We start from the raw sequence: 27082 nt of genomic DNA, 5'->3' as shown, positions 1-27082 counted from the left end.
TTCTTCTTCAAAAGTGATCCAAAATCATCAAATATTAGATATTCACCCTAATATAACCTATTTTTGTCACAAATAGTTCATCAGATACGGTGAATGAATTTTCAATTAGCTTACCGTACTACAATGGTGACGATTGAAAGATCTCATTATTTCTAAGAGGTAAAAATTTCTAAGTAAATGAAGTACAACATGGTGCGAAATTTGGATTTTCTTGGAGACTTTGAAGCAAAAATGAGAAACCAGAAAGTTTTAATCTCTGTATAACACAAATGCTGTGATATCGTGTAGTCCAGCCTGCTCGTAGCATTCAGCAATGCGCTCCGCTGAGTCATCCCAAGTGCCTTCTACAGAAGCTAAATCCAACAAAAAAGCAGCTTCATCTAATGCAACCTGTATATTTTGAAGGAAGAAGTCAAATGAGCTAACACTTCCATCGTCTGATTGAAAGTAATCTATATATTCAATTTAACAAGTTCTAAATCAAATTGGAAATAAACAATATGGTAGAAAGCAACAAGCTACTTTAATATCAAAAAACCTGAGAATGTGTTTTCCCCTTGTTCAGGTCCTCCTGCTTTCCCTCTGCGGTCACTTTTTCTTTTATATAATCAATTTGATCATCCTCCCATTGTGCTATATCAGCAACTTCCTAACAGAACCTAACCATTTAACACAACTGAAAGATAATATATAATAAAAGAGGAAAAGGGAAGAAAAGGGAAAAAAAAGAAGAGAGAGAAAGAGATATGAAAGAAAATAATCATCCAATGGTGCTGCACCTGGTATTTGCAACCCAAAGTCCACCATGGTAATTTTAAAGCCCCCCTGGCAGCATCTTTAGCTTCTAGATTACGGCCAACTCTGAAACAAGCACAACAGAGCCTCTAAGAATGTAACAGCAGACATCAGTTAAATAATGCACATAAATCCCAGGATAATGTAATGAAAGGAAGTTACTACGAACTTTAGTAAAATCTCTGCATTAAATACAAAAGGCCGTGCAAATCCAGGAAAATGCTCCTTTTTCGTATAGAACTCCCCAGTCACCAAAGCAGAAACCTTTTACAAGCATGTATAAACAATAAACGATGCATCAAAAGACAAAACTCCTCAGACATGCAAGCAATAGCCGAAATCAGCAGAATCTTACATGGTCTCCTTTGGCAAAATGTTGCATCACTTTGCGCTCTAGGACATCTGGAAATAAACCAACCTGAAAGCAAACTGTTCGTCATAAAATTTTATTCAGGTGGCTGATTAAAGCACAATAGCCGTGTGGCATTTGGTACCTTCCTTAAGAGATAAACATCAATATCTGAAATCTGAGATTTAGCAAAGTTGCCCTTTTTGTAAAGTTTCTCCCCAGCTTCAGCAGCAACATGAAATAACATGCCACTGCTTTCCAGCAAGTTCTTTGCATCTTCTTCAACCAAAATTCTGTGGATAAATTGGTCTACCTACAACGAAAGAGAGATAGGATACAATCTATGACAAGTGTGCTCTGTGAAACACATTCTTTTGTTGAAACTTAACTATGAAATCTTGGCATTCTATATCAATTACAGAGTGCATATGTACATTTTTAGCTAAAAGCCTAACTCCATGCTTCCAAACCTCCACAACCGGCATTTCCATCCTGCAGTGTTTCAGGAGATCAGCCAAGTTGAATAAAAGCAATTAACAGAAATGATCAGAAGCATATGAGTTTCTTACCCAGGTGGAGCTGTTGGCCATCGCAGCAATGCGGTTAGAGCATCTATTACAAGGACATCATGCAAGAGCTTCAACACTAATACTTCTCAGCAATTGAAAAATCCAAACATAGACAAAACTTCATCTATACCTGAGCTGCTTTTGGCTAGCGGAATTGCAAGGGGTATCAATCCTTGCTTGGCTCCAGGAGAAATAATGGATTCACCTGTTAAAATGTATTAGACAAGAAGGTATTATGCATGAAATCCATTGATCATGAAAGCACTGAACAAGAAGCAAATTCTGTCGTGTAAAGACAACATGGCCCAAATGTTGGTCTGCGTCAAATATCCATGAATATTCATATAAGTATATTTCCACTCTTTAGACAGTTCGTAGTTGCTCAATAGATAAAGTTTTCTCCACAAGACACTCTCTCTCTCTCTCTCTCTCTTTCTCTCTCTCTCTCGATATAATCAAATCCAATAGAATCCAATTACATTTCTCTGTTGATCTCTTTCTTTCTTTTATTACACAAAAAAGGAAATACCACAAGAACTAATGCATTTGCACAATTACCAGTTCAACGCCAACATGATTCAATTTTTTTTTTCTTTTTCATAGTTATGGGTCCGTTCTTTATCCCTCCAATAATTTCTAAAAGCATGAGTCATCCATTTTCGGAGAGGAATCATCCATGAAATATCACTCTTACTCCTACTTCACACTCATTAAATCCTACAAACATTCCAAAGTAGGCCTATTTGATTTTGCAAGCAAGATAGGATTCTTTATTTCTAAAATTGAGGATAAGAAAAATTTAATAAAATGCCTCCGGATGGATATAATCCCAAGTTTCGGGTGTCGGCATCCTCATTTTTTTTTTCATGCGGACATTCTTTCAATGCTAGTAAACCGCACGGGTTTATAGTGCACTCAAAAAATTATTTTATTAAGCCGCATGGTTTAACAACGTGTCTATATTAAAAAAATGAGGGGCCCCTACCTAAGAATGATATATATAATATGGTAAGATTTTATCCAAAAACAATGTTAGGCATCCTAACATTTGTACCCCAAATTAAGTCCCAACTAATATGGTATTCATCAATCGAATAGTAAATTTTACAAGTTATGAAATTTATTGAAATTTATGTCCACATCGTATTGGCACTCAAGTTTGGAATCAAATATTATGATCCCTTACCCTAGCATTATTGTTCATCCAAATAGTATCCTAAAGCCAACTGATTTCCTAATTTTCGACGAAACAGTATTCATATTTGGAGCAGAAATGCCCTTAAATATAACAAACGGAGAAGACAGAGGTCATTAATAATGAAACTTACCTCTTGCCTTCAGCAATTTTAACAAATGAGACAAATGCTGAGGCGGTTGAGTAGCGGCCACATCCTTTATGAAACTTATATGATCTGCAACTCGAACAACCGATAAACAAACTTTTTTTTAAAATCAATTTTCGCTAGTAAATCGTCAATTGTTAAGCCTGTAACTGCAAGAAAAGTGACGTGGTTTTTTATATTACCAGGAAATGAAGATGAAGAAGAGCGAACAGACCGAGAGCCGCTGGCTGTGCGGCGTCTGAATAGGAAGAGGGTGCGCAGAGCGGTGGCGCGTGAGCATTCGTACACCACTCCGCCGCCGATCTTCATTTCTTCGCTCACAGTCGATACTCCTAACTATAAGGATTTGGGGGGGAAAATTATAACACCTTGCAATATTAGGGGGAAAAAAACAATAATCAATGGACATTATATTTTGACCACATTTAAAATAAATTGTGTACTTAATGTGCTAACTGTATTTGTATTGGAATAGAAATCGAAATGACTTAAGTTGTTTTAAATTATTAAAAAGGTCCTTAATCGATTATTATAATAATAATAATAATAATAATTATTATTATTATTATAATATTAATTGATTGTAATATTTTATCATTCTTATTAACGATAAAAAAGTATTATAATCATCATCATCATGACTTAGGAATTTGATTTTTTTTTTTTGGTATTTATAGTTTTCATTTAAAGGGCTCATTTTGGGAATATTAAAATATTAATGAGGGTAGAATGGAAACTCGTGAGGAATAGAAGATTAATTCCTACCTGCTACTTGACAATCATTCTCTCATTCCTCATTTTCAAGTTTAAATGAACTCTACGATTTTGATTCTAATTTCTGTCTCTATTTTACAAAGTAAACACTCTCGCTGATTTTGATTTCTTGATCTAGAAAGCATATCCATCCTTGGCCTCTTTTAACATCGGTCATAAAGATTTAGATTCCTTCGTCATAGAAATAATTTGAAAATTTCTTTGATTTTGGAATTTGGTAAATTTTGTTAAAAATTATTTTCAACAAAATTATCCTATCCTACTGGATATTTTGAAAAATAAATAGATGTAGATTTTTAAATTTTAATTTTGAGAATTCATTTTATACTTAGTATAATTTCATTCTCATCTACAATATAAAATTCTAAAACTATCCCTATTAATTAAGAAATAAAATAATTAAATAATAATAATTATTATTATTATTACTAATTATATTGAGACAATAAAATAAAATAAAATAAATAATTTAAAATACTTATTTTAGTTATTTAGTATATTATACAATAAAAAATTATTTAATATTATGTTTAATCAGTTATTTATATATTTTTGTAACATTTTAACAATAAAATTTACTAAATACATATGATTATTTTTAAAATTCAAAATATTTAAAAAAAATTACAGAATATTTAACTTATTATGCGAAACATTTAAATTACTCTATTTTCACCTCCCCTGATAGTGAAGCTAAATTAATCACATCTACACAAGCTCAAATAAAAGTCGTGCAACTTATGTTAAAAAGTTGACGGTATTTCTATCTTTGTGCAGGTGAAGTTGACATAGAAGTAGAACAAAAAAAAAAGAGGGGTATATGTTTGCAAATTGGCCACTCGTTGTGATATATTTAAACAAGAGCTCACCCACCAGTGGTCCTGCTTTGATTCGCTCGACGTTTGCCGCCGAAGTGGAATGTGAGAAAATGAATGAGTTCTCGTTGGAACTGAACTTTTTAAGTTATAACATCAAAGTGTTTTATAAATTTTAATTGTTGTAGATTTAAATATGATAAAAATATAATGTATTTTTAATAATTTTATCATAATTACTATTTAAAATTATTTCTACTCATATTATTAATTTTTATTTAATAATTATAGTTTTTTCTCTACAATAATTATATCTTAAAAGTTACAGTACCTTAATACTAAATTGAGTCTAAATACCTTGCCTCATACCACTGGTACGATTAATTTACACATAGATTCGTGTTGTTTATTGAAAATATAAAATGTAATATCAATCCAAGTAATGAGCAAAAAATTATATTCAATTGGTTATTATTCGGTAAAAATATATAAATAATTAAAATTTATTTACATAGGTTATAAATGCACACATAAATAATGATTAACAAAAAGTATTTAGATAGCGTTTACTTTTTGGATTTGAGTGGGAATCCTAGGATTGTGAGTGTGGAGTGGGAGTGAGAGTAAGTTATTTACTTATACTGGAATGAAAGTATGGAATGGAAATTAGAATCCAATTTATGTGTTTACTTTGTCTTGAATTGAGAGTAAATAGTTTCAAATTATAGTTTTATCGTTATTTAAAGAATTATAATTTTGAATTACAAAGCTAATAAAAAATATATTTAATGAATAAATATTTATTTTATTATATTTGTAAATTTATAATAATTATTAATATTCTTAATTATGAACATCACAATTTTTTATTAATTTTAATATAAAATGAAACATTATTTTATTTTATTTAATATAATTATATTAAACTTATTATTATATAAAATAATAATATAATATTATTTAGTACAAAATTAATATTTTCTTAGAATAAACTATGTATTATTATTATTATTAATTATTAATATTAATGGAGCTCTAATGCTTTTACCAAGACCTTTTTGAATGATGTTCTAAAATCGGTAGTTTTTTGCTTTCAACTGAAGGTAGGAATGGCATTATTGGGACGGAAAGCTGCAAAGAAACGAAAAGTAGTATTAATGCCGTTTAGTAGAAAAGTTTAGCTAAATTATCCATGACTGATTGTTTCTGAAATTATTTGACTTTAGACTAGACGAAAATTTATCATAATTATACTTTTTTCCGACTACATTTGAGAGATTTTTCCACATGATTTAAAAGATAGGATTCGCTTCTGCACCATTTTTCAAGGACATAATAGAATAAAATTTAAGTGTAACGAGACTTTTTTCCCCTAAACTTTTTCCAATCACAGCAATAATTTGTGATTTTTTTTTTAATTGAATAGTTAATTGTGATGTTATCTTGGGTCTAGTTTATTTTGCTTCTTTGGCAATCTTTAGAAGACAAGAAAAGTAAAAAGACGGCTAGACGCAGTTTGATAAGAGCGAATTTAGAAGAAGAGCAGAAGAGGAAGACGACGAAGTTGAAGGAAGAGAGAAATGAGCTTAGTTGAAATCTCCTGACTGTTTATTCACACGATGTTTTGGCCATTTATAAATAAAAGTAACAAAACAACTATATAACAGGAAAATAACTGCTACTTGTGCTAAAAATTAGCACGAGCTTATTCACCCAGCCAATTTGTCTCACTTTTGCTCAGCTACTGGTTTGACCATCTCAACAACCAAACGTGACTGAGCGTTTGCTCAACAACTCCACCAGCTTGCCACTCAACTTAATAATATATTGCACGTATCACAGTTGTATGCATGAGTATGACATTTCTTGTGCTATGCTGTTGCTCTCTACTCTGATCCTACATTTGTATACGTCGCCGCAGACTTGCATCACAGCACCAGCAAATGCTGTATGTACAATTCCTGTTCCTGTGAACTCCAAAAGTTAAAACACAAAGTGACTCCTTCAGATTTTTTGCACTGCCTGAAGAATTTCACCCTCTACCTCTTTCTCTGAATTTTTCTTTGGAGTAGATCTGATCACCTTGACCTGAAAAGTTGCCTGCACACACCTTACAAGAAAGCTCAGATACAGGAAATTGTTTCAGAAGAAATAGTTTACAAATGACATGCATCACTGAAACTTGCAACGATTAGTGTAAATTTGGGCTATATATATAATATATCGAGATGAGAAGTCAGTCTTAACCAGTACTCTAGTAGTTGGAACTTGGAAGCACAAGCTATCAGTGTTAATTGAGAATCATGCCGTTAAAATGAGTCATTGATAATCACCTTTTTATCAGAGCCAAACTGGATGCTATTGGATGGACGAAACCGAGCAGGAAAGTTCGGAGATACCCGATACCTTCGCCCTTCATTACTGCACATGAAAAGGGAAAAATATTATTGGAGAGCCCTACCAAGTTTTGAACATCGACGTCAACACCCATGCATATACTTTCAGCTTACTCGGTGATATATGTTCCATGTTCGCTCCTCAAATCTATCAGGTAGAAGGCGCCATCTTTATATCTGATATGGGCATGCATTTTGGACACCTGAGACATACAGATTAAATTAATTAAAGCACTTTCAGTTAAGCTTGAACACAGTAACATATGAAATTAATCATTTATTTTCCAGATTGAAAGGTGAGAAGCCAATAATTCACCTGGGCTGAAGGGATCACAATCGATGTTCGAGGAAAATCCTCTTGACTTTCGCTTCTGCAGTCATAATAACACACTCAATCTAATTGAATCGCATAAATATTTGCCACTCATTGATGTAAATATAAATCAATAGCAATATGGATTCACAATTATAATCATACCCAATCAAGTAGGGTTCATTCTCATCTGATCTACTTAAATAAATAGGCTGTGACACAACAGTCTCACTTCCAGATGGTACTAGCAACCACCTGCAAAATGAACAAAAGGGTACGGAAAAAGTGAATTCAGGACGCGTACAGGAATTAGAAAAGCTTTGAGGGATGATATTCACAAATAAAACGTTTATGAAACTCACTCTCCATTCATAGCACGCTCCAATGCGTCATTGTCACGTAACCATGTCCGTAGCTGGTCACTTGCCTGAAGAAATTATTGACCAACGATGGTTAGCATCTGGAGGATCTCAACCTAATTAGTAACCTCTACTGCAAATTCAGAGTTCCTTAAAGTTATAAACGCAAATATAATCGTAACAAAGCAATGAACCTTGTCGGAGAGCCTGCAACATGGAGACCTACCTTCAAGTTTTGAGCTGCGGATCGAGGAACAAAATTATATTTTCAGCCCTGCTGAAGTAAATTTATAACTCAAAGAATTTCTGAACGCTTAGCATATCTTTCGAAATCCATGACATTGACCTTGGCCCTGAGCTTCATAAAAGGACTATTCTAAAGTAACTACATTGTACGTAAAGAATTCCAATCCTGAAAAGCTAAACAAGGCCTGATGAATGAATGGTTTTATGAGATTACTACTTAGCCAAATGCTTTTACTTTAGCAATCCCAGAGAGAAGAGAGAATAAAAATCATTGAATTGAGTTTTTGAGACCACAAGTATTCTCAGAAAAAGTTAAGGATGGTAAAAATATAAACATAATTAAGAGCTAGAATGCAGAGGCGAGTAATTAATGTCTGCCAAACCTAACCTGTTGCCCCCTAAGACCCAATTAAGCATTAAGGGCATTGCTAAGTCAATGAAAAATCTGCGAACAACCCTTCCTGGATGTGGTATCCAAAACTTTGTCAAAAACTGCAAATCAAACCATCCGCGTGATAATTTTACTCTAGAATTAAATTTCAGCTACTACGTTAGTAATTGAGTAATAACAAAATAACCTACCGACAGTGGTCCAAGTCCTACACTTAAGTAACCATTGTAAGTTGACGCCATCATTGCTGCCGATCTTGCCAATCTATGGATAATGGCCACTCGCAGTCTCCTAGCACTCTCATAGCTGCATAATTTAGAAGCATGAACAATGCGAGTCGTCAATTTTAAACTACTTAGACACAACAGCCAAGACATAAGAAGATTCATCTATGATGCCCAATAACCCCATTCACAGATAACAGGTTATCCTCTACTCAAATTGTCTTGTCTTCTCTTTTTCCCAAGTTTTTTTTTTTTTTTTTTTTTTTTTCTAGCGATGTCAATTGTCTTTCAGATTATTTGGTAACCAATTCATTTGTTACCTCTTTAAAGCAGAAACTATGTCAATAGGGGTTTTGGACTCAAAGCTTTTATTACAGGCTCTCTCAAGCTCCGCTGCAAGTTGATAAGCATCCTGTAACAATGAAATAAATAATCAAATATAGACAAACAATAAAATAACCACCCAAAAAAAATAAATAAATAAAAAATGGAGATAAACAGACGATGATGAAATTAATGACTCATCAAGAGAAGGTATTCATTAAGCATTTCCATCTCAACAGGAATTCACTTGTGAAGTTATAGGTCCAACATATATGCTCACACGAAGAAACATGTTTAAACAGTTATAACTTACAGGGTTGACACATGCATGGAATTAAAAGAAAGAACGGACATAGTAAATGGTTATTTAAAAAAAATCATTTTGCATTATACCATAACAGGATATATATGCTCAGAGTGAGCTAAAAGTAACCAAAGATTTAATATATATGATTCCCGTGAAGTGAATAGTCTTTAAGGGGGATGGAGAGGCATCCAAAAAAAAAAAAGTGTACCTCAATGGCCATGCAGCCCCCTTGGCCCATATTTGGTTGCATAGCATGGACCGAGTCTCCAAGCAAAGTAACACGACTCCTTCCCCACGTGAAGGTAGGTGTCCGGTCATATATGTCACGTCGAAGAATGGCTTCGTCATCTGTAGCAAGCATCAAATCTATCACATTATCACACCAACCCTCAAATAGTTTCAGCAACCTTTCCTTTTTACCTGCCAAATTGGAGTTGAAATGAATCAAAGAAAATTAAAGATTACTGAATATGAAGGAGCATCATATTTTCAATATTTAAGTCCTTTTTAGCCTCTTGACTCTGGAATAGAATTTTTCCTAATACTGAATGCCAGCTTTTCTATTATGACCACCCTCCTTCAAATAATGTATTTTCAGAAAAGCTGGAAAATTGATATAAACTCCTATTTCACTTCACCTTGATCCATATAAAACTATATATAAAAGGCATTACAATGGAACTTAGGAGAAAAGCCTGACCTATTACAACTGCCATTTGAAGCAGATCGCAAATCTCTTACAAGCCCCTCTGTGTTGATAGGACCTCTTACACAAATCAGGATAAACTCCAGAGGCACAACATCCTTATTTACGGAATTCATTTGTGCATGCATGTTTTTACTTTCATCGTATTGGATTTAAAAATTCTTACATACTCCCTCAAATTTTAGCAGACGCAATTGTATTATTTCAAGACTAATTGTAAGTTACCAGTAACCTTTCCACTCCTAGAAGATCAGAAATCAACTGTATTAAGCGTTATACGCAGAGATACACACTTTATCACTTTAGGGTTCACTTGAATATCTTCATATGATCATTTCAAGGAGCATTCTTAAAATATATATGGAGCATCAGAAGATTATGTACCTTGGGGGCCATCCACACCACCGGATGGTTCCATGTGAAATGCGTACCACTGCATTTTTCCATCCCCAACATCAGAAGAAACAAAGTATTTTTTGTGTCCGAGAAACACTCGATACCTTCAAATTAAAAAGTTATATAAGTTTCCTAACATTAGAAATTATTAAGTTATTGATTCTAGACTTTAATAAAATGCGGACCAATTTTCACAATGTTGTAAAAGAGCCAACTTGCAACTTTGTGAAATGTTTGACATTAACGTTACAAAATCATTTTATAATGTTGTGGAAGTCACTCTCACGTTTTATTAAAGTGCGTGATCCCTTATTAGAGAAGTGAACTTGTCTTACCAATAACATAATACAGCTACATATTTAAAAGGTAAAAATAAAAAAATCAGATTCTTTTTAGACAAACCAAGGCATATAGAATGTATCTGTGGAAGAGTAGAAATGAATTGCTGAAAGTGAACTCAAACATACCCAACACTCTCAATATCGGCAGGAACATAATCTGCAGTACCAGTATAACAAGTGTACCCAGAATAGATGGCTTCCTGTGGCCCAAATAATTTCTTCCTCACCTATACAAAAGGAAACAGTTGACGGAGCAATTCTAAAATACATCGGGATAATATAACCAATTAAAACATGCATGTCAGGTGAAATTAAATTTAATATAACCATCATTTTATAGTAGCTTTTAAAATAAATACACACGTGTAATAACATCATTTATTTATTATTTGGTTCATATGATATCTAAGTATTCCATAACTTCTCTAATTCACGAATGTATCATTAATTATTCATCAAGTATACGCAAGTTAAACAATCACCAAAAGTAAGGAAAAACTTAATGCACATCATTTTCACTGTCCATCAGCAACAGCAAAATGATGCTTATATGATGATACCTTGGACCATATTCCATCAGCACCAACTAGAACATCACCAGCATAACGTTGTCCGTTCTCAAGCATTACGGAGACCTGAACTCATAAATCACTCAAATACATAACAATAAATTTCAACATAAAAAAAAAGATCGTCCAAATTTATTCCAGTAAAGCAATTAATCTGTGAGTTATTTACGATCTTTAACCAATCAGCAGCTCAATTACCTTATCTCCATGATCCATAAAATCAATAACATTACTGTCGATATCATTCCCAACTGCATGAGCTAGGATTTGTTGCAAAGTCATTCGGCTAATTACTCTTGTGACTGGAAGCCCCTTTTCTGCTGCGGGAGTGAAAGTATCAAACTTAATGTACCTGACAACCATATAGCAATTAATGCGAATGGAAGCGTACAGCTACAGCTCTCCTTCTAAGAACTTACTATATATATAACAGCTTTTAAATGAATCCCAGAAAATTGGTTAATAACGCATTCTCAACTACATCAAGTATGTTTTTTATTGCTACTAGTCTAATTACATTTACAGATGTGAGAAAAGTCCACTACTAGAGACCATATCCCAAGCTAAAACTCGAATTCATAGAATTCTGAAAATCAGTTTAACTATTTACAAGAAAAAGCAAGATCCACCGTGTCCAAATAAAGCTTAGTATTATAAGAAGTTTGCTACTTGTACCATGAAGTATAAAAAATCCGCACCCATTACCATTGAATTGGCTCAAAACTATGTTCTTTCATTCATAAAAATCTCTAATAGACACTGCAGAATGCAGACTCATATTTTAGAAATAAATGCCACAGTCAATAGAAGCAAATTAACAACTTACCAAGAACCAGAAATCCCATCTACCAAACCATTAATTCTATCACCAGTAACACACCCAGCTCTCATAACTTCCTCAGCAACATCCAAATCAATAGCTTCCAGAGCAGCCAATGCATTGCTTTGTATCTGAATTGGACCTCTGTATAGTCCCTCACCTCTTATAGCACTCATATCTTTCTCAAACACAAGTACTTCAAATCCTTTCCTTTTAGCAGCCAAAGCAAACACAAGTCCTCCAATCCCACCACCAGCCACCAAAATCGTTAATTTCTTCTTTTCACTGTCACCGTTATTAGTCAGAGACTCTGCCACTGCAGCTTTCACTTGTGTCAGGTTCCTACTTTGCCCAATTATTCTGGTCCTGAATTTGCTGTTAATACAGTGATCATAACGTGAAAATTCAATATAAGAATTTTTGTAAACGGGAACTGGGAAGTGGATTCTTGAGAAAGCAGCTGTTGAAGGATTAACTGAATTGTAGAACATAGTTGAAGCCATTCTTGTATCTCAGACGGTTTCTTTCTGCAATTTTTTTTTCCTTAATCCTCGTGGGATTGCACGTTGCTTTATTTAAAAAAATCAATTCTCTGTAGAGAATATGGAAGCTTACCTTGACAAAAAGAAAAAATTGAAACATCTTGTAAGTTGGACACTTGCACGTTGTTTTAACCGAACAGCGGATAAACAAGAAAATAGCAGCTATGCTGCCAGTTGTTATCCAAAATAAGCACTTGACAAACCCCTAAGGAAAGTGACAAAGAAAATGGGAAGCATTCGGATGAACTCAACAAGTTTAGTCCGTAGCGGCAAATCACAAGGAACCAAACTTTAGCTGCATTGGGATATTCGGTTCATCCAAATTGATAGTATCCCAAAAGGACTTGTCCTCCCAAAGCAGAAAGAATATGGAAGCAAACAGCTTGATCACCACCTTAAAACTTCACTTTCAGACTTCTTTCCTTCTCCGGCAGGTCGCCTAGCAACCATTGATCATGGCGATACACAATTTCCCACTTCATAGATTGCAGCAATGCCGGAGCAGACTCTGTCCACGCTGCGGTATATTAGACCTATTTATGTTCCTAAATTGTTTATTCCCTTTTCCTAGTTAACGGAGTCAAGAATTATGAAGGTGTCTCTAAGCCACTGCTTGCAGTGCAAGTGACAAAACTTGTGGGTGGGATTTTATTGGCTGCACAATGAACGATTCAGTTGGTATTGCCGTAATGGCACATGATTTTTACATTTTTTCTAATTCTTGATCCGAAATCTCCGGACTCCAGAGGGTTAAGTTGATTGCACATATCTAAACTTTCTGTTCTTCGCATACCTCTCTTGATCAAAAAACAAATCTCTATATACAGTCATTCAATCACTCTGCAAACCATTTTTTCATTTTACAACGAAAACATTAATTGCAAAACTATAAGCTAAATCCAATGATGAGATTGGCATAAGCAAATATTTCTTATCATCAACCACTGGTATCTCATATTCGGCGATCTGCTATTTCCAATAAATATCATAATCCCGACCAAGAACTCGATTTCCCGCTACTGGTAGATGTTAGATAAAGACTGCAGCCACCGTTGCCGCCAGAATATTTAGGAAACGCAGTTCAGTCTGAATCCCTAAAAGTGAAAGCAAGAGATTGACTTGAGCAGAGGGTAGGATATGTGATTTGGCATTGCAAATGAAGAAGATGCTATGCCACAGACGAAAAGATAAGAAAATTCTTGGAGTCTTGTAAAGAATACCCTCAGCTACTATCTTTGGAAAGCAGGGTGAGCAAAATTTTTCTTACTTGTAAAGAAGTTCGTATGGTAATTGAGGGGCGAAGCAAAAAATTCATTAAAAGAGCGGCTAAGTTTTATTATAATGCCATTTAAAAAACTTAATATAAAAAGTATCAAAATTCTAATTCTCCTTTGAATGTTTTCATCTAATACATAATAATGTTATATTAAAAAACACTATTAGTGGTTTAACTAGTTAATACCAATACTAAGTCATAAATTAAATTAAGGTTTTTAAAATAGGTATAGTATAGTAATTAGTTATCAATTATGGTTATTTGACAGGGAATTAATAAGTTAATGAAAGGAAGACAAGAAAAATTGTTTTAACATAAATGAGAAACTCTAGTTCTTGAGAAAAGAAAGAGGGAAATTTACACAACTCTTCTTGACCTATATGTTAGATCGGAGGTAAATCATGCAGTTTGATAATTAAAACTCATGATACAAACTTAATTCATGAATATATAAAAATGGCCTTGGGTCTGTATTATAAAAGTATAATAACATTTGTGTCTCATACAAAAATATATTCGAACTTTGCTCACTTCACATTTCACTATATACACATACATCATAAATATTTACATATTAATATAAAAGTGCTCAAAATGTAAGTCGTGCAGCAATATGTGTTGTGACCCAACCTCAATTGATTGAAAATTGAATTGCACGAAACCTAGGGGAAATTTGGGAGAAATGGGGTACATAAGAAAATAATGAGCTTGCGGCTCATAATCATATAGCATAACTCTACCGTGAACACATTACATAAGCAAACATAAAATCACACACACATATATGACAAAACGACACCAAATAATACCTAGGAAAAATAACTCTTAATACTCACCAAGATCATCATTGCATGAGTAAAATGGGGAAAAAACCTCTAAATATCCAATAAGATTTAATTACATCGCACATGTGGAGTAATCTAACTCTTAATACGCATGCGCAGAGCTTATGGGGAATGATACACATATGGTGACTGGCAATCACATCTCATGACTTAATGAAATATATAATATGTGTATATATAATCATAACATTATATTAAATCATACTACCAAGTATAAATGCTTCATAGAATATATAACAATAATAATAATATCCACTCGCATCTCCTGTTTCACTTCAGAGTTCGTTGGAGCTCTTGCGGATTTTTGGATTCTCGGATTTCTCTTAAAATATAGGGCTAAAAAATTAATTATTAGAATTGATATAAAAACTTATGCATATGACATAAATTAAATTATAACTGCTTAAATTTCATAAATCTATTACCCACTATCTCACTGGATATAGATCTAACTACCCAATTTTATTTCTTGCAATATTTCTCTCAATTCCTCTTTTCAACTTCTTTCCCACTCTCACCTTCTTAATTTTCTTTTTCTTCTTTTTCCTTTCGTTTTTCTTTTTCCTCACTCTTGGCTTCCCTCTTTTCGTTTATTTATTTTCTTCTCTTTTCTCTTTTCCACTTTCCTATTTCTTTTCCATTTTCCTTTGTTTGCTCTCGACCCTCCAATTAATAAATGACGCAGCTGTCAAAATTTTGCATTGGCTGTTTTCAACTTAATAAGCCACGTGTGGCTTTTTCATGCACAAGCTGCACTTGCCTAGGTTCTATGTTTTCGACTTTCGGAGGGGAAACCCCACTGCAGCAAGAAGTGGTCCTGCAAACAAGTTTGCTAGGAAGCTAACTCTGTTTCCTGGAGCAGAAAAAGGGAGTATTGACATTGAAGCTTGCCTTTTACCGAGACGTTTGCAGGCAAAGGGAAATGATGCAAAGTTAATGGGTATTCTCACCACTAAGCTAATCTTAGTACGAAAACAAGATATTGGAATGGATGCATGTTTGGCTACTAATTGATTAACATTAACAATGCTTGATCAATTGATTGTAATTTTATGCTATCGTTCTAAGAGGCCAGAATCCATCAGACCTGCAAAGTTTATCTACCCAGCATTTTCTCTGATCTCGCAGGTGTTCAGCTAAGACTTCTCTTGTCACAAGACTCGTGCCTAAGCTACAACATTTGCGGACTAGCTAGACTATGAGACGGACAATATATATCTGACTTGGGACTCAATCTCACGTCTAACACCACCCTTCAAGCTTGAATGCGAGAGCAGAATATTCGAACACCATAGGCACTCTTTTCAGGAAATGATTTACTTGTTCAAACTATGTAGAAATCTAATAAAAGGCTGTGTTGCAAATCCTTGAAAATGCTCCTTCGGTGTAGAATTCCCATTCACAACAAACAATACCTCACAATGTGAAAAATCAACTGAATCTTTGCGACTTACCTGATACCCTTGTCCGACATTGAGCAACACTTTGCAATCTGTGGCATCTCGGTAATAAGACCAACCTGAAAGCAATTGTTTCTTTATGCCAATTTATTCGGTGGTGGATTGAAGTAGCAGTCATCTGGTAGGCATCTGTATCTAAAATCTGAGATTTAGAAAACTCACTCTTCCTTAACAAGTTGTCCAGCAAAAATGCTATAAATAACTAACAAAAATTAAATTTTCAAGGGTTCTCGCGGATGTTAACACATAACTTACAGCATTGTAAAATCTAAATATGCTTTTGAAGTCCACATAGAACTTTGTGTACGTGTTCGCACCCTAATATTTTCATATATTTCAAATACTTAAAAAAATAGTTTAAATTCAAATGTGATAAAACCATAAAGTTTAAAATACATTTTTATTAGACCATCTTGTATAAGACTTTCCCTAACTGCCCTACTAATAATTTTAACCCAAAAAAAAAAAAAATTACCAATCATTTTTCAGACGTGTTTTGAAATTGATAAGGAATAAAAATTATTTTGCAAAAAAGAAAAATGAAAATTTCGTAGGTGCTAGTGCGCTAGAGCCTAGAAGGGTGTATAAAATTTGTACAGTAAATAATTCAAACTCCTTTCCCCCCAATGTATTTACTTGTTCAAAAGTTTCCATTCGGTTCACACGCACTCCCTCACGCGTTTCACAACGATCAATATTTAATTAAACCAAATTATTACAAGAAAAAACAAAAAACACAAACTAAAAGGCCCAAATAAAATTTTGAAAAAAAAAGAAAATCAAACCAAAACAAATTAAAATAGAAAGAAAATTTGAGGGCGAGGTAGATGTTAGCGTTAGGGTTTCAAGCCGACGCGCCAAATCCTCTCAGAAACCCTACATTCTTGTTCGGCATTGTATCTGAATGTATCGGATCTTGATCCGGACCCGCATTGCCGATTTCGGTTCGAACTGCCATGGCCTCGAAGGCATCGCCTTCTGCCTCTCCTAACAGATCGGAGCCTCTCAAAAGCTCTTCGGTATTTGATTTTGAATTTTATTTTTCTGGAAAGTCTTTTCAGAAAATGCATGTCAAAGTCGTCGATAATGCTCATCTGTAAACCTTTTTCAGAATTTCATGTCAAAGTCGTCGATAATGCTCATCTGTTAACCTTTTTCAGTATTTTCTTCTTTCGTTACGTGTTGTAGCTGATATTTGAAAGACTTATATCTGCATTCGTTCTTAGCGGATGATTTGACCTAATTATGATTTTTTTGGCGCTTGATACTGGACAATTTGGTGCATTACGTGGAGAATACTGAAAATTGTCGTTGAATTTACTTTATTTTGGGATTTCAGAATGCATCTGTGGATGATTTAACGGAAATTGCATAAATGAAATGTAGAAAAAAATTATAAATGGAATGAAAAAAAACAGAAGAACGTGCATTGACTTTTAAACATAGGTGATCTCTATTTGAGTTTAATACTTTTATCTGCTAATTTTTTACTACTGAATGATTTGTTGATTATTGTATGATAAGCAATACTTTACATTGCAATGCAAGCGGAAAATTCTGTTTTTTGCTATGTCTTCTTTTGGTTTTGTATTATGATTTCATTTTCTGTAAACTTTTGGTTCTTGAAGTTGTTCTATAGTGTTGTTTACCCTTTTAGCAGCTCTTTCAACCTTTTGTTCAATCATTTGATCTGTTGAATTCTTACAGTTGACAAAAACAGAAAATGGAACTCTGACTCGTAAGGAGATTTTATCTGTTATTGATTGTTTAAAGAATCAGGTTGCTGCTGACCATTTTGTTTCCGTTCAGGTGCATTTTTACTGCACGAATTCACTGTTGATTTAACTAGCATTCTTTTTTATATAGTCCTCATAACATGTTAGTTAATTCATTTCCTCTTTTTTTTTTCCTCAGAGAAGGGTGGAAAAAAATAGGCAAAAGTTGATTGGTGTTACAAATCATCTGTATAGACTATCATTGGAGAGAAGAAACAACCAAACAATAAATACACATGGTAGTGTAGATTTACTAACAAAGAGGCAAAGAGAAGCGCTTGGTGTGCAAAACGGTATTGATGTAAGTAGTGGGGATAGAGATAGTCACATATCTCAGGAAGATGGTTATGCTTCTACCGCAGTTTATGGATCTAGTAACCCTACCAAGAATATTATTCGTCCTATTAAGCTCAATGACAATAAAAGATTACCTCCTTATACCACATGGATATTTTTAGACAGGTAATTTTGAATCACATTGTATTTTGCGTACTTACTGTTGAGCTAATATTCCTAGTTTTCTGTATACTTCTTCTTTACATACGTCTTGATTGTGAATTATTTCCATTGTACGTTGGTACGTTCTTGTCTATTTCTATACCTGACTGTAAAGTGCACAAGGTCAATCTCCTTTGGATTGCAACTTAACAATCATGTTGAAAAACCATAACATCTTGTAGAGAATTTTGATCTGGTTGCTGATAACGAGGTTGAGTGATGTACTCAACCAAGAGGTTTTGGGGTTCAAATTCCCTTGGGGGCTACCTATTTAAGACATCTATTTTTCCTGGATGCCAAGATTTTATGGCATGTTTGGCTTGAAAAAATGAAAGGAGAGGAAAGAAATAAGGAGAAAAGAGATGAATTCCTTTTCAAACTGAACAATGAAATTGAGTCCCTCATTTTCTCTCTGCCTCTCTCCATTCCCCTCCTCTCCTCTCATTTCTTCCAACTGAACATAGGCATATAGTCCGGCAATAGTCGTTAGTTTAGAACTCGGTAAATGTAGAAAGGTCGAGGGATTTCTCGGTACACGGCATGAGAGCCAAACTGGGTTGAGCTTGACTTAAATTTTAGACAAAAAGAGCCTAAATGATTGGCAAGTAAGCATGAATTTTTTATTTTTTTTAAATGATGGCACAACATGGTACAAAACTCTTAGTTATTGGCTAGTTATATTACTTGTGAAAAAAAAAAGGAAAAAAATGAAAATTGCTGAGTTTTGTCTTAAATTTTTTTGGTCTTGCTATTTTATTTTTACAAATTATATTGTTATTCTCCCTTTTTAAGTCCTTGTCTCATTAAAACTTTTTTTTCAAGTTTAAATTCTTTAATATTCACGTTTTAATAGTAGAATACAAGTAAAATAATTAAAATTCTATACTTTGTTTTTCTCCAATTACTTCTATGTTCTACTTCAATCATTGACTGTCTAAAAATAAATTTGGTATGGGATACTTAGGAGTTTTTGTTTATTGATATTCCATTTATCTTTGGTACCTTTATCTGACAGATTGAAACATACTTTTGCCTACTCTTCAGACTTTTCTTCTATTGGATTGTTCAGGATAGGCATTTTTTTACTAAAAACAACTAGAATATTCTCATTTCTGCAATGGAGCTGCTAGAAAATCTGTGTGCTGGACATGCAATGCTGTACATCCAAAATATATTTGTGAAATACTATTACTTATGTAAACATAGTCCATCTCCTTAATTGAGAGTTTATTTAAGTTGTATAATAATTTTGGTGCAGAAATCAAAGAATGACTGAGGATCAATCGGTGATGAGTCGAAGGAGAATTTATTATGACCAAAATGGTGGTGAAGCACTAATCTGCAGTGACAGCGAGGAGGAAGTAATTGAGGAAGAGGAAAAGAAAGATTTTGTGGATTCTGAAGATTATATTCTGCGGTTCGTATAATTAACTACCAATATAAATTTGGCATCTTTTCTTAATTCCTTTTTTTTTTATAATGAATTATATAGGAGTACTTTCAGTTGTTATTCAGATCACTGTTTGTCTACTAAGATTTGCTCTACGCAACTTAACTTCTTTACATTCTCCTCTTTCTTATTAAGTGCTTCACCTGAACTCTATGCTCATTCAAGTCCTTGCACTAACTGCTTGAATTAGCTTCATGACAGCTTCTCTTCTCTTGGATCTCTAATCAGTTTGATTCTTCTATGATTGCCTCTCCATCCCAGTTTGTCATGGCTCTCTAGTTAATTTCTCTTCTTTATGTTCTTGTTACTAGCAAGGGTCATCATTGCACCTGACTTTTTACCTGATTGAAAGAAGTTATTCTTTCAAGGTTTCTCTTTATGGACTATGACAGCATGCCATATGTTCTTGAAGAAACAGACAATTGGTAGTTGCGGGCATCATTTAATTTCAAGCTTGTTGGCTTGGGTACTTTTGAAATTTTTGCTTATTTGTTGCCAGGCATATCAATCCTGTTTGGCTTTAGTTCGCTATATCCAGTTTTTATATCTTAGAACCTTGTTTTCTGAAACAATTCTCATTTCTGTCACTGCCCATTCCAAATTATTCAGTTAGGAACTCAGGTTTTATTTTACATATTGCAAAATGTTATACGAAGTCTTGTCTTTAACTAATTGTTCTTTATATTTTCAATTTTGAAATTACTAGCATGACTATTAAAGAAGTTGGTTTATCTGATGCCACGCTGGAATCACTGGCCCAATGTTTCTCCAGAAGCCCTTCTGAAGTCAAGGTATGCCCTTCTGTCCCACTATATTAGTGGTCTGTGTTTTGGTGCATTTTAGTTTGAATGAATTAGCATATTTCTTTGCTATTGTTTTCTCAACCATTTATTATCTGATAAAAACTGGTCATAGTGTAAGCTTTGGTCCAGCCGTTTCCCATTTGCTTTGTGCTGGCTTTACAGAGATATGAAACACCGTCAAACATCTTATACAGGCAAGATATGAAATTTTGTCGAAGGAAGAGAGTGCTGTAGGGGGCTCTAACAATGGGAATGATGAGCACACTATGAATAACTTTCTTGTAAAAGACCTTGAAGCAGCTCTGGATTCTTTTGACAACCTGTTTTGTCGCCGATGTCTTGTAAGAACCACACATCCATTTAGATTATGTTGTTTTGCTCCATTTTCGCACAGCTAAGTCCATTGCTCTTTTCTTTGAATTTGCAGGTCTTTGATTGCAGGTTACATGGATGTTCACAGGATCTTGTCTTTCCGGTAAGTAGATTTTATAACTCACTGTTAAATGTTTATATGATTTGCTTGCCAGATTCTAATATTTTCTTGGTAAAATATTCTCAGGCTGAGAAACAACCTCTGTGGTACCATCTAGACGAGGGAAATGTACCATGTGGACCACATTGTTATCGATCGGTATGTGCTGGGTGTTTCATTGATATGATTTATGTGGCTTGGGTTGTCTTCTTGAAGAATAGGAAAACAGTGTATTAAGTAGCTTCATATTCACTGTCAGGTTCTCAAGTCAGAAAGAAATGCTACAGCGTGCTCACCCTTGAATGGTGATATCAAAGAAAAATTCATCTCTTCATCTGATGGTGCTGGGGCTCAGACATCATCTAGGAAGAAATTTTCTGGTCCTGCTAGAAGGGTGAAGTCCCACCAAAGTGAAAGTGCTTCTTCAAATGCAAAAAACCTTTCAGAAAGCAGTGATTCAGAGGTTGGGCAGAGGCAGGACACCGCTTTTACTCACCACTCATCACCCTCAAAGAGTAAGCTTGTAGGGAAAGTTGGAATCTGCAAGAGGAAGAGCAAGCGAGTTGCTGAGCGCGCTCTAGTTTGCAAGCAAAAGAAACAGAAGAAAACGGCAGCTTTTGATTTGGATTCTGTTGCGAGTGGAGGTGTTTTGCCCAGCGACATGAAACTTAGGTCAACTTCTCGCAAAGAAAATGAAGATGCTAATTCCTCTTCACATAAGCATGCAAAATCTTCATCCTCTGGGAAGACCAGGAAGAAGGAAATGCAAATTCAGGACAGCCGCAATTTGATGCATGTCAGAGTTCCCCTTGGCTCGTCACAGGAGATCATTTCTAATCCACCTGCAATCAGCACTAATGACTCCTTGAGAAAAGACGAGTTTGTGGCTGAAAACATGTGTAAACAAGAACTAAGTGATGAGAAATCTTGGAAAACTATTGAAAAAGGCCTCTTTGATAAAGGTGTTGAAATTTTTGGCAGGAACAGGTCAGTGGTTCAGATCTATATTCTGCCCTATTCAACTTTTTGCTTCCTCCTTCCATTAAATCATTTTTTGATATTAAGGTTGGAGATGAATCTCGTTTTGTGCAATTCTGATTTGACCATTTATGATGAAAGTTCTAACTTACTCTTACCTCTTTAGTGGGAAATAATTTGTGTTCAATAGATTCTTGTACAAAAAAGGAAAATGACCATCATTGAACTCAATGATATTTGAAAGCTAACGTTTTTCAAATATTCCTTTACATCATGAAGTTATATACTAATTAATTTGGTTTTGTATTTGCTGTTTCCATGCACAAGCTGTTTGGTTGGCAACTGTAAAACTCTGTTGCTAAATACAGCAATACTCTTTTCCCTTGTCTGATGCTTAGTTTGAAATCTTCACAGCATTTTGCATCTTCAGTCCTTATGCATTATTTCCAAGAAATTTTGCTCCCTGCCAGTTTATTGATCTTTCCGTCTAATAGATAGTCTTATTTTCCTGACAGCTGTCTGATAGCCAGAAACCTATTAAATGGTTTGAAGACTTGTTGGGAGGTTTTCCAGTATATGACTTGCTCTGAGAATAAACTATTTTGCCAAGCAGGTGATGCTGCAACTTCTCTTCTTGAAGGCTATTCAAAGTTTGATTTTAATGGAACTACGGTTAGTATTGTGATGTTGTGATTATATAGTCCTAGAAAACTGTACTTTCTTGTCTCTAAGAACTAATCTTTTTTGTTTCTTTTTCATTTTGTGCTGGTGTATTTAAATGAACACTAGGGTAACAATGAAGTGAGAAGAAGATCAAGATATTTACGTAGGAGGGGTAGAGTTCGTCGCTTGAAGTATACTTGGAAGTCTGCTGCTTACCATTCAATTAGGAAACGGATCACTGAGAGAAAAGATCAGCCATGCCGGCAGTACAATCCTTGTGGCTGCCAAACTGCTTGTGGAAAGCAATGTCCTTGCCTTCTAAATGGAACCTGCTGTGAAAAGTACTGTGGGTAGGCCCTTATTCCCTTGTAGCTCAGACAAATCGAACGTCAAGCTTTTTTTCTTTTGCATTCCCAGATTTTGCAATGGGAAATGGCATAATACTAAAGTTTCCTTTGAAGAAGGCAGCATTCATCCCAACTTTTTGGTATTTAACTTTGTATGTGCATCATGGGAATGCATGTAGACATTTGTTGATGCTTGACTTTTTCTCACTGCAATTTTGGCAATTATGGTTTTTGTATGGAGATGGTTTCTTGTGAGTTGTGTAGATATTATATACGCTATGGTGACTGTTATGATGCATGAATATCCTAATTTAAGATTATATATTGATCTAGATGTCCCAAGAGCTGCAAAAATCGGTTCAGAGGCTGTCATTGCGCTAAAAGTCAATGTCGCAGTCGTCAGTGTCCATGTTTTGCTGCTGACCGGGAATGTGATCCAGATGTTTGTAGGAACTGTTGGATCAGGTGAGTTTTAATTTTGGATGCTAAATTTTCATTCAAACACTGACTAAAAATATCCTTTGACGTTTCTGATTAATCAGAATGCAGTTTGAAATTATAAGATCGATAATGCATGACTAATGTATTAAGCTGACCTATCTGTGGGTTTGTTGATTGAAGTATTCTCAATTTTAAGGTGCTTTTAGAAAGACTGACTTTTTGTACTTGTGTCATTTTATTACAATTAGATTAATCAGTATTACGAAAGAGAATTGTTTCTGCTTATAATGGGTCACAGAGGAATTGAGAATTTCCCTATTGAAAATTGTTTCTGCTTCCTGAAGAGATATATCTTTCCTTTCGTGGGTGGTTTTTGAGGGTAGAGATGCCTTCTTTTTCCATTTTTCTTATATTTTCCCTTGGATAGAAAGTTAAATATATTTTTACTTTTAGAGAGCTTTAGCATCTCAAATGGTAGTTATTCATGGAACTTCCTCAAATTGGGAGTGAATGGATGTCATGGCCTTCAGACAGTTTGGTATCTTAAATTTTCCACTAGAAGAATCTATTGGATTGGACATCATATTGCCTAAGAGCCTTCATTCTAAGTTTAAATGTGCTGTGTTGGTATTCCTTTTTACTTCTCATACAATCTGTTGTTTGAGCTTTCTAAATTGGTTTTGCAGTTGTGGTGATGGTAGTCTTGGGGTTCCTGACCAAAAAGGTGATAACTATGAATGTAGGAATATGAAGCTTCTGCTCAAACAACAACAAAGGGTAATTGCTTTTTGATTTCTCCATTTCTTTATTCTTTGATTATTGTCTTTACACACTGATGAATGTTTTTGAACTCTTAAGATATTCTCCTAATATTTTCTTACACGTGCTGGCTCGGGGTAAATTTTATTTTGGCTAAAGGGCTCCAGTTTTTATACAAGCATCTAATATTGATCTGTTTAAACTGCTCAATTTTGGGATTTCTTCACTTGAAGCAATATTATTTGTTCAATTTTCTACTTCAGTCATTGACCAATAGAGAATTACTTGTTTATTCTGGTCATAACTGTAAAATATAGATGTGATGCCCCTCTCCTGTAAATCAAACTGGAATAGTCTTTTTTGTGTTCTTCTGATGAAGTCATCAGAAATAAATGTCGATTACAGATTTATTAAAACTATTCACCTCTGCCAATTTTTAGATTTAGTGGTAAATTAAGTATATAGTAAAATTGTTGAACCTGTTTTTATAGCCTGTGAGAGAATTGATTTGTCCTGTACACTGTGTGGACAATTCCAGATATGTGATGATTCAACTTAATAATTTTAAGCGGCAATGTTTCAGTTTAGTTGAAGTCTCAAGTCTTTTCCCTTTTTTTTTTAAAAAAAAAGTGTATTTGCTTGTGTGTGATATTCTTTTCCTATGCTTTGTTTTTCTTGTTCTTTGTATTTTGGCCTTTATCGATACTGGAGGTTGATACTGAAAATTCTATGGTATGTTTGCTGTTACTTGGGTCTAATTCTCATATATACGTGTACAGGTTTTACTTGGAAGATCCGATGTTTCTGGGTGGGGAGCTTTCTTAAAGGTAATATTCAGTTTTAATATCAGCTGAATCAATAAAGGGAAGCAGACTTGATGTGCTTGGTTTTCTTCTTGCTGCTGAAATTTTGATCTGCTCTCAGAATAGTGTTGGAAAGCATGAATACCTTGGTGAATACACTGGCGAGCTGATTTCTCATCGGGAGGCTGACAAGCGTGGGAAAATATATGATCGTGAAAATTCATCATTTCTCTTCAATCTGAATGATCAGGCAACATACATTGCCCATTTGTATTTTGACTAACTTCTTTTGTTTTGCACTTAAGTGATAGTCAGTCCATAAATTCATAAATCCACTTGTGTGCAGTTTGTTCTTGATGCTTATCGGAAGGGTGATAAACTGAAATTTGCCAATCATTCTCCTGATCCAAACTGCTATGCAAAGGTAATCAACCATTTGTCTAGTAGTAATACCTCAACCTGTTTCTCTAAACCAAAAGGTTATGTTGATGTTGTATGATTAGATTCTAGAAAGTACTGGAGCAACGCATTTCATGTAGTGTGCCAATTCTAAGTTCGTGCTCATTGTTTGGCAGGTCATCATGGTTGCGGGAGACCACCGTGTTGGCATCTTTGCCAAGGAGCGAATTAGTGCCGGAGAGGAACTGTTTTATGACTATCGTTATGAGCCAGACAGAGCTCCTGCTTGGGCTAGGAAGCCTGAAGCATCTGGTTCAAAAAAGGAGGAAGGTGGTCCTTCAAGTGGTCGTGCCAAGAAGCTTGCTTAGTATGAGCATTTATTTTTAACTTAAAATCAAATTTTATCATTCTTTTTACAGGTAGAAGCATCGCTTTCATTGATCTTAGGGAAAATGTGTATTCTCTTATCATTTTGTTGTTGGAGATGCCGAGATGCCATTGTCGTCTCCATTGATAATCTATTCAATTCTAACTTTAGATTCATGTTAATTCCAATGCAGCTTGTCCGACAACATTTCAAAATATAGTTTATTGGAGTAATATGATTTAACATCAGAATTTCTTCTAATAGTGGAATATAATAACCCCCCAAAAAAAAAGTTGTATTAGCATGAATCATATTACGCTGGCATCATTGGTAGGAGACCTGGAATCCATATGAAGCTTGGGTAGCCACTCCCAGAGAGGAAAGGCTCAATACACATTTGGAGAAATCAACTCCAACAAGATGTTTCAGAGGAACTTTAAGGTGAGGTGGAGAGGTGAAATTTATAAACCACGTAAAAGTAAATAATATCGAATCTTTTTTTTTTTTTTTTAATGTGAATCATTTTTTTTTTTTTTTGAAAAAAAAACCTTAAGTGTTACCAAGATTTTTGAGTTGGAGAAATAAGAGAATTCCATGGAATATACATTCCATGAAAAAGATTACATTAGATTTGTGGTGGACCAATTCAAAACGCAAATATTTCTTATGATATATTATATTCCTATTCAGCCCGCCAAACTATATTTAATTACTGATATTCAACTAAATAGATTTCCTACCGAAGAAATTAAGCGGCTACACATTTTTAACATTGTGACATGTAATGTACTTAACAAATGTCGTGCAAAGCTTGCTGCTTCGACAATAACTAAGGACTAAGCAGTCGTAAATGCGTCATGGCAAAGGCAACAAAACCAATCGTTAAACAACCTGCTGTTTTGGAGGCACAGCAAATACAACATGAGAATTGAGATGAAGATCGCATTGCGGCTTGCGCCAACGGCAACCTACCCCACCACGTGAGAGGCACTGAACATAACTTCCCAATTGTGACCAAATCAAAAAGCCTCCAGACAAATGCAGTCCTTTAAAAAATTGTATCAATCAATTATATCAAGGAGACAAACAACTTTCATCATCCACAAGCACAACAAGACAGTCACAAGTCACGAACAGTGGACTTACAACAATCAACAAACATAGGAT

General features: G+C 34.5%; 3 protein-coding genes across 3 annotated transcripts; 1 reads left to right on the top strand and 2 right to left on the bottom strand.

The window, feature by feature from the left end:
• Positions 1-76: 76 nt before the first annotated feature.
• Positions 77-3443, bottom strand: LOC18036926. Its single transcript, XM_006425867.2, has 11 exons — positions 3239-3443; positions 3042-3125; positions 1844-1918; positions 1714-1756; positions 1579-1636; positions 1290-1457; positions 1151-1213; positions 965-1059; positions 780-861; positions 539-649; positions 77-390 (listed from the first exon to the last, which is right to left on the bottom strand). The coding sequence occupies exons 1-11, from the start codon at positions 3363-3365 to the stop codon at positions 250-252; spliced, it is 1047 nt and encodes a 348-aa protein (XP_006425930.1). The 5' UTR covers positions 3366-3443; the 3' UTR covers positions 77-249.
• A 3190-nt stretch (positions 3444-6633) lies between these two features.
• On the bottom strand, positions 6634-12540 carry LOC18036921 (zeaxanthin epoxidase, chloroplastic). The gene is made up of 16 exons (XM_024180755.1): positions 12044-12540; positions 11416-11569; positions 11209-11283; positions 10775-10875; positions 10296-10411; positions 9414-9625; positions 8895-8986; positions 8542-8656; positions 8348-8451; positions 7908-7953; positions 7717-7781; positions 7520-7609; positions 7358-7412; positions 7156-7244; positions 6979-7066; positions 6634-6745 (listed from the first exon to the last, which is right to left on the bottom strand). Exons 1-16 carry the CDS (start codon positions 12538-12540, stop codon positions 6650-6652), a joined length of 1995 nt encoding a protein of 664 aa, XP_024036523.1. The 3' UTR covers positions 6634-6649.
• A 4388-nt stretch (positions 12541-16928) lies between these two features.
• On the top strand, positions 16929-26175 carry LOC18036917 (histone-lysine N-methyltransferase CLF). The gene is made up of 17 exons (XM_006425864.2): positions 16929-17179; positions 17868-17969; positions 18075-18397; positions 19692-19850; positions 20590-20674; positions 20881-21027; positions 21114-21161; positions 21246-21317; positions 21418-22145; positions 22652-22808; positions 22926-23149; positions 23480-23611; positions 24274-24364; positions 25126-25173; positions 25271-25399; positions 25496-25573; positions 25725-26175. The coding sequence occupies exons 1-17, from the start codon at positions 17117-17119 to the stop codon at positions 25914-25916; spliced, it is 2778 nt and encodes a 925-aa protein (XP_006425927.1). The 5' UTR covers positions 16929-17116; the 3' UTR covers positions 25917-26175.
• The last annotated feature ends 907 nt before the right edge of the window (positions 26176-27082 follow it).

Source organism: Citrus clementina, unplaced genomic scaffold (assembly GCF_000493195.1).
Source record: "Citrus clementina cultivar Clemenules unplaced genomic scaffold, Citrus_clementina_v1.0 scaffold_7, whole genome shotgun sequence".
NCBI lineage: Eukaryota > Viridiplantae > Streptophyta > Magnoliopsida > Sapindales > Rutaceae > Citrus > Citrus x clementina.
This window is presented reverse-complemented; position numbering and strand designations above follow the sequence as displayed.

Bases quoted from the DNA above. Each gene is read 5' to 3' on its own strand.
- LOC18036926 (XM_006425867.2), bottom strand. From the start codon at position 3,365: ATGAAGATCGGCGGCGGAGTGGTGTACGAATGCTCACGCGCCACCGCT. The intron at 3,126-3,238 runs GTAATATAAAAA...TTCGAGTTGCAG, and splicing joins TTCTTCATCTTCATTTCCTG to ATCATATAAGTTTCATAAAG. The intron at 1,919-3,041 runs GTAAGTTTCATT...ACATTTTAACAG, and splicing joins AAAATTGCTGAAGGCAAGAG to GTGAATCCATTATTTCTCCT.
- LOC18036921 (XM_024180755.1), bottom strand. From the start codon at position 12,540: ATGGCTTCAACTATGTTCTACAATTCAGTTAATCCTTCAACAGCTGCT. The intron at 9,626-10,295 runs GTACATAATCTT...CCAATTTGGCAG, and splicing joins TGGTGTGGATGGCCCCCAAG to GTAAAAAGGAAAGGTTGCTG. The intron at 8,452-8,541 runs GTAGGTTATTTT...TTTGATTTGCAG, and splicing joins TAGGACTTGGACCACTGTCG to TTTTTGACAAAGTTTTGGAT.
- LOC18036917 (XM_006425864.2), top strand. From the start codon at position 17,117: ATGGCCTCGAAGGCATCGCCTTCTGCCTCTCCTAACAGATCGGAGCCT. The intron at 22,809-22,925 runs GTTAGTATTGTG...AATGAACACTAG, and splicing joins TTGATTTTAATGGAACTACG to GGTAACAATGAAGTGAGAAG. The intron at 23,150-23,479 runs GTAGGCCCTTAT...ATATTGATCTAG, and splicing joins TGCTGTGAAAAGTACTGTGG to ATGTCCCAAGAGCTGCAAAA.